This window comes from Barbus barbus (genome assembly GCF_936440315.1).
Source record: "Barbus barbus genome assembly, chromosome: 30".
Taxonomy (NCBI): domain Eukaryota; kingdom Metazoa; phylum Chordata; class Actinopteri; order Cypriniformes; family Cyprinidae; genus Barbus; species Barbus barbus.
In genome coordinates this window covers 5,177,641-5,191,837 of record NC_136758.1, presented here as the reverse complement: position 1 = coordinate 5,191,837, position 14,197 = coordinate 5,177,641, and the positions used below count along the sequence as shown (strand labels likewise).

General features: G+C 35.4%; 1 protein-coding gene across 1 annotated transcript in view; it reads left to right on the top strand.

Annotated features, from left to right (window-relative positions):
- Positions 1-14,197, top strand: part of scaf8 (SR-related CTD-associated factor 8) — a 55,064-nt gene that overhangs the window by 32,670 nt on the left and 8,197 nt on the right. The window contains exons 3-5 of the mRNA XM_079385605.1: positions 12,371-12,415; positions 12,942-13,103; positions 13,215-13,371. Coding sequence (XP_079241731.1) covers positions 12,371-12,415; positions 12,942-13,103; positions 13,215-13,371 — 364 coding nt within the window. The remainder of the gene's footprint in view (positions 1-12,370; positions 12,416-12,941; positions 13,104-13,214; positions 13,372-14,197) is intronic.

The window sequence follows — 14,197 nt, the reverse complement described above, 5'->3', positions numbered from 1 at the left end:
GTATCCACCATGTTGAATGGATTCTTCTGATAACGTCGGTTAGAGTAACATCGTGACGTCACTTTACGTCACTCAGTAAATAATAAAAATAATAATTTAAGTAGAAGGGTTTACTCAAAAATGTTGAGCCACACAAAAATAAAACTTAATTCCTCGTTCAAAAAATTTAATTGTTATAAGTTGCATCAACGATTTAACAGACTTTAAGTACAGTGTTCTTAATCGTTATATCTTTATAAGTTAGTAGTACTGTTCGGGTTTACAGTGATTGGATATGTTTTAGAGACCGTTTAGGATATTAGAATGCATTTTCTGCTGAGGAGTAGTTTTTTGTTTTAAATGTCCAAAGTGGGCCAATACTTCAGCAGGGGTACTTTTAGCAAACATCCTAAGCTGCTTTGGTTTGTTTGGAGGTTTTTGGTCTGTGTGACATTCATAGTTAAGTTGAACTGCACTAGAGTTCATTTGGAAGCAGACTGAGACCCCCTGAAAAGGTGGATCTTAGCCTGCTTGTTTGGTGTGCTTTTGTCTTCTGCAAAAGATTGAGGATTCAAGGAGTTGTCTTATTTACTTGTCAATTAATCAAAGCATTTTCATATTTGAAGTTTGCATAGGTTATTTTCCTATTTTATACTTTCCAGTATTTTATTACTGTGAAGGTGCTTTGAAACGGTCTGTATTGTATAAATATTTGAATTGATATTTTTTACAGCATATATAGACCAGGGTTGGAAATTAACAGGGGCTTGGGGGGAAAATGCCACCAAAATCAACACATATGCACCCTGAGTTCAATATAAGTGGGCAAAAGATGTCCCTACACAATTAAGCTAGATATTTTATGCCTGTCACAAATGAAATGAAATGTGAATTAACTAAAAAGTATCAATTGTGGCATTACATTCAGTAGATTTGCTCACGTTGCATCAGATTTTTTTTGCACACAATTTACAGCATTGAGCGTTATAACTAGGCCTGTCGCAATAATTAATATATCGACTTATCGCACAATATATGTACATGACCTCAATCATTTTTGGTGATGCAATATATTGCCCATTATAATTACATATTGCATTCCACTTGCACCTGTGTCTTTTGCAGCTTCTTGTACATAATGTCATGTAGTCATGAGATGCTAGTTCAAATTTAAAAAGTGCTTCTACAGAAAAAAAATTAATCTGCAGATATGGCCTTGTTTAGAGATCTGACGGAGATCCGATTACTAAGTTGTGATTGTGCTTTTCAGCAATAGTGTGCACCCTTAATTTACAGGGAAATGAAGGTCAGGGAAAAATCTGTAGATGGAAAAATCTCCATACAAGTTCTTTGTACATTTATATTTTTTTTGTTTGAGTTTTCCTCTTTTCCTCGCTTTCCTTTTAAATAAGCGCCGTGCGCATTTTACTTTCACTTTCAAATTAGCGGCAATTCGGCATCAAGCAGTTGTTTGCTTTTAGTTCGTTTGAGTTTTCCCTCTTTCCCTCACTTTCCTTCGCTTTTAAATAGCCTAGTTTGAAAAAGCACTGTGCACGTTTTACTTTCACTTTTAAATTTGCGGCGGTTCCATATCAAGCAGTTTTGTTTTTAGTTTGAGTTTTCCCTCTTTCCTTCACTTTCCTTTGCTTAAATAGCTTATAAAAGCATCATGCGCATTTTACTTTCACTTTTAAATTAGCAGCAATTAACTCTATATTACGAGTTATTTTAAAGCCCTTGATATAAAGCATGTCTCAAACTGCCACAGCAGCTCACTCTGTGTCCTCCGCTATTTTTCAGATACACTCATTTCAAACTAATGTAGGCCTATATCGATTAAAAATGGTATTGTCTCATTTTGTATCAACACTGAAGTGGTCCATAACTTTTATTCTTCAGTCACCATTAATAATCATTACAATATCAATAGCAATAATCAACAATGATCTTTGTTGTGATTTTGAAGCTTCCTCCTCCGAGTTCCTGTTTTTTAATTTATTGGCTATTTACATTTTGAGTAAACAGTTTTTGAGTAAATGCATGTACATGAGCAGCATAAAAATGTGTGAAAATAAACATAAATGCCATGTCAGATGCAGCTTCTGTTCTGCTTTTGCAGTTAAGATTGCTTTTGTTGATGTTGACAGTCTATATTATTGTTATTGATTTGTAACTTTTAAAAATTAATTGTAGCATTTGATAAACGCAATTTTCTCAGCTTTTTGGTCAAAGATTTTTCAATGTTTCATTCAAGTGTTGATTAAAAAAGAATGCTTGAAGATGGAGAACAAAATATTCTGGGGGTCATGAAATGCTAGGGAAAATAATCAAAAATGGTGGCGGTGGCTGACAGCTTTTTTCAAAAATGCTTGTTCGATATTGATTCTCAAAAGTCGTGACTTGATATTTTCCAGTATTTCAGCAAACATTTAACACGCGATCAGATTAACATGAATCTTATCATTAGTCTTCTTCACTAGATGTCTTCCTCTTATTTACCTCGCACGCTCTTACAACAGAAAGCCTTTAATTCATTCAGTGCTTATCATGGCAGAGATACTGTTGACGAACAAAACAATATTTGTTTTGCAATGCTCAGGTGAAATGCTATATTAATACTAAAAATCTGCTGAAGCATTTGACATCACGCATAAGGCACCATGATTGCAGATGGTGCAGATGCACTCTTTTGTTTACTACACACATACTAAAGCGCGGATGATGCTTGCAGTGTTTTTAGCCTCTGCTGTCTCACTATATGACGATATGAACACACTAGGGATATGCCGGTATCAAATTTTCATGTTGCGATTAATTGCTAATTCTTTTATCACGGTATATGTTATCATGATATTGAAAATTTGTTGCAAAAAGTGTTGTCATAATACAATATTTTAATAATAATACAACAGGTTTAATAATTTTTCTTATAACTAAAATAACTGAACATTTAAATACAGAAAAGCAATACACAAAAAAATAAGTTAAAGTCCCCCTGTAGTGAAAATTTGTTGTTTGTGTATGTGGTGTTTTTAATATGCTTTTAGACAAACAATGTGCCAATCCATTAATCAGCACCTTTGCTGAGTATTTTCTCCCTAAAACTGTAGTTTCCAAAAGGCTGACCCAGAAACGCGGTTTGAAACAGCCTTCGGTTTGCTACATCATAAAATTCAATAACCAACCACGTTAAGGGATAGATTCCTATCAGTATCATGCAAAATATACCAATACCAAAACCAAACCGTGTAAAAGTAGCCCGGAGTTAGAACCACCTCTCCCGCATCGGCGTCTGCACTTCACACGCGTTACTCACGGGCGCGAATTAGAATCTCAAACTGCTGCATTCAGTCTTAAAGCCATTTTAGGACACAACATAGTCAAGCAAGTAACTTTAACGAATGTTATAGTATTCACTGTCGATATCTACTAGTAAAAACAGTTTAATCAGTCATTATCCGTGTATGCCATTGTTTCGCGTTTACTACAGTTCAGTGGATCAGCAGGCACTGGCTGGTGTGACTGAGTGGAGGTGGGGCTAATTTGCATATTCATACGTAAAGTAAATGAGGCAAGGGTGTAGAGTTACATTCAAGCTATTTTAAGGCATGAGAATTATTTTCACAAGAAAAAACGTTATTTTGATGATCAAAGATGAGTTTTAAGGGATAAAATATTTGACTACAGGGGGACTTTATAATTCTTTTGCACTTTAATCGGTGTAAAATGTTTAAAGACCAATAAGTATCACTTTACAATAAGATCTCATTAGTTAACCTTAGTTAATGTATCAAAATTCACAATGACCAATACCTACATTTGCTACAGAAGTTGTTCATCTTTGTTAAAAAAATAACTCTTAGTTCATGTTAGCTCATTAAATAACACAGTAGCAACTTTTGATTTTAACAACATGTTATTAAATATTGGAATTACCTAAGATTAATGAATGTTTAGAAGAATCTTTCATTGGCAGTTTGTTAACTAATGAAGCCCTAATGTAAAGTGTGACTGAACAATAAAGAATCAAAACGCTTTCAATATCTAGGGCATGTTATAGTCCAGATCAAAATGTAAAAAAATTGAATATTAACAGCCTATTAAGTAGGGGTGTAAGAAAATATCGATACATGTGAATATCGCAATATTTTGTTTGGCGATACTGTATCGATTCTCCAAAACGGAATATTGATATTTAAAAAAAAAAAAAAATCATACAAGATTCATGGCAGTTGTTTAGTTTTTGAGTTCATATCCCGACCGCTAGATATCAGTCTTCATCTCTGAACTTAACCAGTGACAGGAAATACTAGCATCAGGGCACTCCACTAATGTTAGCGTTAATATAGTTCTCCGCCAGTAATGGAGGATGCTTTTGTGGTAATGTCCGCCCCGGGATCGCGGTGAGAGTGCAACCTCGGTTCTGCCGCTTGCCGCGTCCCGTGTTGAAGAGCCTTTGCGCAGCTGCAGCTTTCTCTCGTAATTCGAGGGCGTTTTGTGCAGTTGGGGCGGTGCTCGCGTCGCTGTCTCGGCGATTCCACGCGGAACATAAATACAAACTGAAAAACCTGTCAAATCCAAGTTGAAAAGTTCTGAGAATGTTTAACATCTGTATTTATTTGATTGTTTTACAATTGTTTTGTTTTCTTTAGGAATCCAGCAAGCACTTTATTTTTCATTGATATTAAGCAGATGTAATTTTTTGTTCAGATCAAATGTTATGACATTGCATGTCACAATTGTAAACTTAAACTGTGAAACTTTAAAGTAGAGTCTATAAATATCTTTTTATAAAATACATTTTATACATACATTTAACTAAAGAATCATGCAAGCACTTGAATATTTCCCCCTTGACTCGTACTGCACAAAAAGTGGTTCAATAATGTTGAATGTTATAGGGACTGATTATTGCAAATGCAGATCCCAGTGTGTTCTGGTTAAACTATTTTTATTTATTATATATAAGGTTTGCATATGGTGGTGTGTTCTTAATGACTGCTTTCCTAAAAAATATATGTCCTATTCCTAAAATAAGAAATATCCCAATATATCGCCTTGCTTACAGTATCGCAATATATCGTATCGCAACCCCTGTATCGTGATGTGTATCGTATCGCTAGACTCTTGCCGATACACAGCCCTACTATTAAGTCTAAATATTTAAAGGCGTCATCAGATGCAAAATTCACTTTACAATTTGTTTGAACATAAATGTGTGTTGGAAGTGTGTGTACACATCCATCCTATAATGATAAAAAATCCACCCAGGATAAAAATCCCCTTTCTCAAATCAGGCTGTTCTGAGATTCCTGTCAGAATAATGTAGTTCTGCACAGGCCGCTCCCACGATAGTTGATGCACAAAGCCGTCTTACCTTACACCCGTCCTGAGTGAGCGGTCTGCCATTGTGCTGTGTTGACTCCGGTGCAGGAGAAGACAAGATGTCTCCGATTAAGCGATTGAGGTGTTTTGTTGTTGGATGTAATAATGAATATAGCAGTCGTCGTTTACGCCCGAAATCTGAGCCGCTGAGGATTAACGTTACCCTTCATTTTGAAGGGAATGCGCCGATCCCGATCTGCCTAAATGCGTCTGTTCACACGAATCATTTGTGATCCAGCTTCATCTACAGAAGAAGTGTGTAAGGTTTTTTTTAAATGAATATTTGCAAATCGCCTTTCCTAATAATGTACTAGTTCCTAATAATGTAAAGTAAACAGTACTGATCATCAGAGAGGATCAAGAGAGGGGCGGGGTCAACAGAGCTCATTAGCATTTAAAGCGACATGGACTAAAAACAGCTTACTTAAAACAGAGCTGATTTTGACAGGGAAAAAAGGGCGTTTTTTTTACACTACCATTGAGAAAGTTTAACAAGTATGTTATAGACTTTTCATTAAGACCCTAAAGAATCATATCAACTTGTGGAAAATGGGTATCCGAAGACCCTTTAAGTATTTGGCGCTGTGATGAACACCATAGTGAATACAAAAATGTGAATGGCTATTTAAATTATTTAAACGCATTTCAGAAACGGAAAGTAGTGCAGCTGCTTTGTTTCTGGGTTTTCCGGGGTAATGGCTGCATTTCTGCTGTTCAGCGCCATCTGCTGTCAGAGAGTGAATGTATTTCTGCATGCGCTTCTCATCCGTGCTCCTTTACATGAGAGCGCATGTGTCCAAATACCAGCACGTCTAGAACACACGAATATCATCTCCAGCTGCTCTAAGAGTCACTTCATTAGCATTTTACCTTTTAATATGAGAAAGCTACGGTCATATCACATGAACAACAGATGCAAGTTCTTCACGGCAACCCATCAAAATAAAAGTTTGGCTTCATGTGAAGAAAGACATTTATTACTTAAGCCTCGTTTCCACCGCAGGAACTTTCCCCAGGAACTAGGGACTTTGGGCCGGTAATCATTCTGACGGTACGAATTTGCCCCTCAGAAAGTCCCTGCTCACGAGGTAGTACTTTTTCAAAGGTACGGGACTTGGGCGCTGAACGTGCTGATTGGTTGAGTTCACGCAGCATTGAATTTCAACCACCATATATTTGCAGAATTAAAAAAAAATATATTACTGTTATTGTGTCATGAAATGTAATTTTAAAAGTATTTCAGGCGAGAATGTAGTTGTTTGAAACTCAAATCTGCAGTTTATTAAAAAAGACAGCACCTATTTGAAAATGTGCTTCGCAGATTTCGGAGACGTGAGGTCCACGCGATCACTGGGCGCTCAGTGCTCATGTATCTCGAAGAGGGGAGCATAACCTCGGCTAGTCCTTCTAACATTTGCCGCTGGCTCTGATGTCTCTGTAGCAGTTAAACATGAGATATAATTCGCTTTGGGTAAATCTAACTGGTAATTTTTGGTCTTTATTCTATTAATCTATTAAAGGTCCCATAGTTTTATTTTAGGTTTTGATGTCCTTAAGAATATATATTTGCGGTATAAGTACCAAAAACCATCTCAATATATTTTTACAGCTCTTGAGCTCTGGTAAAAACAGGTCGATTTGGCCTGTCTAATTAATATTCATGAGCATCTCTTCTGATTGGCCTGTTGTTTTCTGAGTGACACACGGCTGGCCAATCACAGGTAACTAGGGTCATGTAGGGCTGAGGTCACAATTACGTCACCGCGCTAAGCTGGAAGCAAAACAAACTAGCACAGATTCGACTTCATAAGGAGCTTAAAATATCATCTTGTTGTGATGTTTGAGTGCCAGAATCTGCTGCCACTGCCAGACAAAAAAACTGACTACAGCTGTGGTTAAACGAGATAAAATGAGTTGACTGGATGGAAACCATTGTCAAAAATGCTCGCCTTTGCAGCACACGCTTCTTATCAGAAAATGTTCAATAAAGTATTGTCTTTTGTTGTTATGGGCGCGTCTGAAGATTTCTTGCATCTCACGACTGTTGTGTATGAAATAATATCTGTGTGCATGTGTGTGAAACAAACTGACGATTTACATATAATCATTTGTAATTGTATATACATTGCGATTTAATTGTGGCTGGAATAATAATGTAGCTGTAAAAATAGTTGTCTGCTTGAAATTGAAATGTATTTACATCTTCATCATGACGAGATGGACACGGTGAGTTTGTCTTTACTATACATGTTAGACATGATCCACCTCATAGTAACAATCCTGTCAGATCGTCCATTATTTGAGTGAGAGTGTAACGTTACAGGTCGGCTGATCTGGTTTCGTCCGTTAAAGTTAACCTTTTCAACATGTTTCCGTGTTGTTGGTCAGCAATGGCATGGACACGATGCTGTCTGGGGGTTTGGCAAAAGGACGGTGGGCGGTGCTTGGGATGGTGACTGAAGGCGGTGACTGAGTAGATCGGACGTCACATTTTTACGCTTGTGAAAAAACACAGCTACTTTATGCTTAACGATACTTTTTTTCGATACCAATTTTATGAAAACAGTTTTAACAAGATTATTATCTCAAAAAAACTTTGGTTTTATTTTTTTCAGCTTGTTGACATGTATACAGACTCAAAGACTCATCTCCTGAGCCACTGCACAAAGGAACAAAATATAGCCAACACAATAAATAAGTACAAATAATTTTAATAAAGCTCAAATAGTTTTCAGTTTACACTAGTGCGTGCTCGTTTTAAAACGCATAGCTCAGACAGAATCATCATTTCTATTCATTTATTCTAGGTTGTTAAAGACTTCAAGAAATTTAAAATCTTTTTTAAAGTTTTTTCTTTCACAATATGTTTTATTGTTATTCAATTCTATGTTGTAGTAGGCCCTATGTCTAATTATTTGAATGCATAAAAACTACTTAGTTTATTCAAATTTATTCTTAAAACAGCCTTATGAAATGTTTTCTTTTTCCTCAGAAATTCTGTGTTCTGTATCTGGTTTTTAAATGAAGGCATAAAACATTCATTTCATTTTTCTTTTAAATTATTGAAAATAAAACTTTATTTATTTTGGAAAACAAAATTTTACTATTAAAATCAAAACATGGAAGAAATGTTGTGTGATCATTAATTAAAAAATAGAGTTTTAATAATTTTAATAGTAGCCTAGACTAGTAGCAGTATGTACACTCTGCTGAACAATATTAATTTATTTATTTTTGCCGCAGTGTCTTCCAAGTTAATCCGAACTTTTATTTTGACGGGTTTCCGGGAATACCTTTACAGTTGTGTGTGTATATGATATGATGCAAGTTTTACTCAAATCAAATGGTAAAATGCTCATGACGTGACTCTCAGAGCAGTTCTGGAGATGTTGTTCATGTGTTTATGTCCTCATTTAGTGAGACGGCAGACGCTGAAATGTCACGCGAGCTTCAGTCTGTGTCAAGTAAGCGAAACTGCGCGATATAGAGAGCAGACTGCTCCCCGTGCGCTTTCGAAACGCTCTCGCGGATGTCAAACACTGATCTATCAGCACCGCGTCACTTCTAGTCAAACACACCTAGTGCTGCAGGATTATTGGCTCACTGACGTTAATGAGATTAACTCCTTGGGTATCGAAATTTGGTACCGAACGACAAGACGTTTTTCGATACTCTGTGGTATCGAGGCAATTCGGTCGGTGCCTAAAAAGTATCGAACTCGATACCCAGCCCTAGTAGTTACATAGCCCCTGAACTGAAACTGAACTGAAATTGAAATGAAACTGAAATTTCCTGGCTTTTTTCATGATAACAGAGGTCTACTCTGTTATCATGAACTTGTGAATTGTGTACACAAGCTGATCAAATATTATTGTATTACAGGTTGTGCTAAATACAGTGTAATCAGACTCTAGCCATGAAAATGTTAAGTAACTGAATTGAGCACAAATGTCAGGGCATGTCAAAACATCTCCAGAGGGATATCATAAAGTATTCTCAGAGTTTGGATCATGTACTTTACCCACAGCAGCTCACTCTGTGGTTTTCAGGTGCATTTTGTCCATGGAAATGCATTTATAGTAAGGATGCACCAGAATATTTTTGGCCAAAATGGTTTTGGAGGAAAGCAGTGACTGAAACTGAGGTTTAATTAGCATTTCTCTGATGGTGTGTTTTGACTGTGAGTGTTTATTTAGTGCACACATGTACATGGACAAACTACAACATGTGAATATGTTAGCTGTGTGGATTCTAGTGCTGGATTAACTATCAATTTCTTGTTTTCAATCGATACCAATATGGATTCTTTGATCTCAAAATCTGTCTAGTCTATTACTAATCACAATAAGCTTTGTTACTTTTAAAGAGAAATGCATCTTTATGGATTATGATTATAGTGAAAGTTTGTTTTTGATTTGTTTTATTTCGTTAAGTAGAGGTGTGCAATATATCGTCTGCAATAATGTCATAATTGTTGTTTTAAAGATGTGCAATTTAGGCATGCGCGGTATACCGATACTGGAAAAATACCGGTATATGTTATATTTCAAACGGTACGATATCATAATTTTGCTCAATTCGGTATTTCATACGCTGCTGTTGCAAAATGCACCTGTAGGTGGCAGTGCTTCCCAAATTGCTGCGCAACCGGTAAATGTGACAACAGAACAACGCGATGGATCAAACAGATTAAACTCAGCGCACCCAAAATTAATAAATAAAGAGAACAGTAGAAGTGAAATATGGCATTACTTTGGATAAAAAAAACAGATGACAAAGGTGAAGGAACTGTCCTTACTGCACCTGTATGCAAGCGTTGCTATAGGCCTAAATCATGTTGCCACAGGAACACATCAAATCTTTTTAAGCATTTGTCGCTTGCTCATCCTGATCTTTTCAAAGAATTAAGAGATCGACAGGTGAGTGCATCATTCATAAATTCAGATTTGATTTGACCTTTTATTTACATCTGATCAACGCACATTCAGATGTAATACAGTAAGCACAAATGTGCATGTGAGACATGCTAGAATCAATGAAGTTTTGGTCATGTAATACATGCACTTGCATTTCATACAATCAAATTTTAATTGGATATGAATTGAGCAAGAGTTTTTCTATATTAATTTTAGTATCAATGATATGAAGGGAATGTTTCTGACGCGCTGCTGATCGCTAATATGAAGCAAGTGAGAGAGTGAGCTTTAGATTTAATGCTTTTTCTTTGGTTGAGTCTGAAATCTGAAAACACTCTGAGAGAGAGAAATAATAACATGATTTTGAATATTACTTTGACTGTTAGAATAACACTTTACAATAAAGCAACATTTGTTGCATCAATTGCGCAACTTCAGTGCTATTTTTTTTTTCTTCAAACTTCTTCAAAATGAAACCTATGTTTCCGGTAGGTTTTTTTTTTTTAAGGAGATATTTAGTTTGCACTCTGTTTGCACTGAAAAGATAAGATTTGAATATATTTCTTGAATATATCTTATTACTTCAGTTAGCCTATTTATTTTTTTTCTCCAACATCAAAATGTAACCTATGTTCCCGTTAGGTTTTTTGTTACAGTTTGATACAAAGGTATTAACATATGAATCTGTTTTTATTATTATTATTAATAATATTTTTTTTTAAATTCACTTATCTTTTGAGGCTGGTTATTTGTCACCTATGGTATCGATTTAGTATCGATACCGAGTTACTACATTCTGGTATCGTACCGAAGCCAAAATTATGGTATCGAACCATCCCTAGTGCAATTTGACGATGTCAAGAATTTGCAAAAACCAAACAAAACATCTTACATTAGTGCACGCTTACATTAGCCTACAATGTGATGAAGCAGGTTAAACGGTGCACGTGACTTGCTGCCACCTACTGGCGATTTTTAATGTCACATTCAAAGTATATTTTCAATTTTAAAATAATTTTAACTATAAGTGTTCAATGTTGCATGTTTAAAATGCATTTGTAACTGGTTAAAGCACTCCATGTCCCTCTGAGCTGCTTTAAATAGTGTGTAAATACATCTAAATGCCTCTTCAGATGCAACTTCTGCAAAGATTAATTTTGATGATAGTGGTTTCATTTGTTTGGTATCAGCCTAAATGTTTGTTATCTTAATTGACTAATTAAATGTAACAATTTGACTTAAAAGATGTACACTTTTTGAAAAATGCTTTATTAAAGGTAAAAATCATTTAAACTCAAATGAAAAGTTTAATCACTGATGTGAACTGACCACACAGAATATGAAGAATATCAAAAACCGCAGCTGTCCACGGTAGTCAGATATCAGCACAATAACACACTCTGCAAAATATCGTCTAATTATCGTTATCGAAAAAATCCCCAAAAATATCGAGAGATCTTTTTTTCAATATCTCACACCCCTATTTCAGTGTTCATTATTAAATACATTTATTTCATTGATTATTAATGGACATTTTCAGTTTTTGGCCAACGGCATTTCAGTTTCATAATATTGTACATTTATGCAGAATGTCAGAGACCTTGCATGTTTAAAACAATAGCTTTAATATTTTTAAATGGCCTGTTATGCTAAAATCCATATAAAACATCTTTTGTATAGCATGTATTTCATTGTATTTTAATTTTTCATGAGCTCATATTTATGAGGCATGCATGGAACATTCTTTTAAAAATAAAAATGAATCACGCCAAAGGACCGTGAACTAGTGATGTACAAATATTGTTTAAAAGAGGTCAAAGCATTTAAAGTGTTTTTTCTTAAGCATATGTATGCGAAAAAAGTCCTCTTATGTTTGTCAACTAACCCAAATGCAATGCACTGGTGAGGAAACAGTGGATATTTCTGTTGAATACAAGTGACATAATCACTGAGAAACTGAAACTGATATATTTTAATGGTCTTTGTCACAATGTCCAGCTCTGGTTCTTTTAGTTGATGTGGTCAGTGCCCAGATGAAGGTGAATGCTCATCCTCAGTTCATGCTGTTAATGTGTTTTTCTTTTTTTCAGTTCTACAAACATGTCGTCCAAAGTGTGGAGAAATTTGTTCAAAAGGTCAGTTGTTATTATCATGCAAATGTAAAATAACTAATAGATATTTGGAAAATGCCTAGAGAGAGCCCAAATGTTTTCAAACTGTATTTTTATTTTCATATGTGAAGTGTGTCATGTAGAATAAAGTCAGTTAATAGCATTAAGACATTAAGCCACTTATTAACCCTGTAATGCATATTTAATCATAAAGGAAAGTATCTTAATATAACTTCATTTGTATGATTTTACAGTGTTATTGTGCAGCAACACTGTCACCATTCAGTGAAATTGGCCGTTTTGTCTCTAAATGTCTCTAATTCTTACTTAAAATATCTTATTAAAAGGTTAATTTGTCAGCCCAAGACCACCAAAGACTTTTAGTACTTAATGAGATATTTTAAATATGCCTGATGGTTGTCATTTTTAAAGCATGGAATATCACTGGTTGTCAAGTTTTCTTTCAAAAACAATGTATTATGCGGTGATTTGAAGCCCAGAACCCACAAATTTTTTCATCATTCATTACTTCTTTCTTTTGTGTGTGTAGTGCAAGCCTGAATACAAAGTCCCCGGTCTGTACGTCATCGACTCCATTGTACGGCAGTCTCGTCACCAGTTTGGTCAAGAGAAAGATGTTTTCGCTCCACGCTTCAGTAAGAACATCATTAGCACGTTCCAAAACCTCTACCGCTGCCCAGCTGATGACAAGGTGCGTTTGTTTCTCATGGCCTTGCAATCAAATGGTAAAGGTCTTGTCTAGACACTTTTTTTTTTTTTTTTTTTCATTTGCTTATTTTCCATATTCAATGTTGGGTTGCAGAGTAAGATTGTCCGAGTACTAAATCTATGGCAGAAAAACAATGTCTTCAAGAGTGACATCATCCAGCCTCTACTGGATATGGCTGCAGGGCTCCCACCCCCCAGTGTTACGCCTGTCTCTGCCAGCAGTGCCGTACCCATCAACAGCACTACTCCTGGTAGTTATTCATTCATAATGCATCCTCAGTGAAACGATACACGTGGCAACATGTTTTATATTCGTTATATTGGGACTACATTAATCATTTTTGGTGACATAACTAACTGGGCTGTGGGTCTGTTGTTCCCAGCATTCTTTGCATTAGATGGCATTAAGAGAGTCAGTTTATAAGTGTTATTTATTGTGTTTTTCAGTAAAGAGAAAGATTGTTAGTAGTGGAGATTTAGAAGAGTTTCTGCTACATGACGGCCATGATGCTTCACTCAAAGAGCAAAAACTGTGCTAATGCCAGTAATGAGAAAAGTCACAGTTACTTACTCATCTTATATGTTGTATATAATAATAAACTAAATTGTCATTAGCTTATTGGATGCACTATTGCTAGTATGGACGACACAGGAACTTAATTTTATCAAGTTTGTTCAACAATTTGTTTACATTGTTTTATTCTTGTAATGATTTACTAATTCCGTGGAATAGTTTTCCTTTGTTTATTGAACAAGCACATTTTTTTGTGTGTAATCCAACTATGACCAAATATCTAGTCTTCTAAAAAAAAAATGTAAAAAAGTCTCATCACAGTCAGCTGCATTCCTTATGGTGCGGGAAGTTCAATGTAACCTAGGTTAATGTGTCAAATGTGACAAACAGACTAACTCATTAACTAAAATGTTGCTATAGTAACCTAATATTAATGTTAGAAATTCAAAACTATGGCAGTTTGAGTGGTTTTAAATGCTCTATACTGTTTCATAATTAATAGCCCTTTTCACATTCATCATGAGTGAAGGACAGGATAGTCTGGTTGATGCTCTGATGTACAA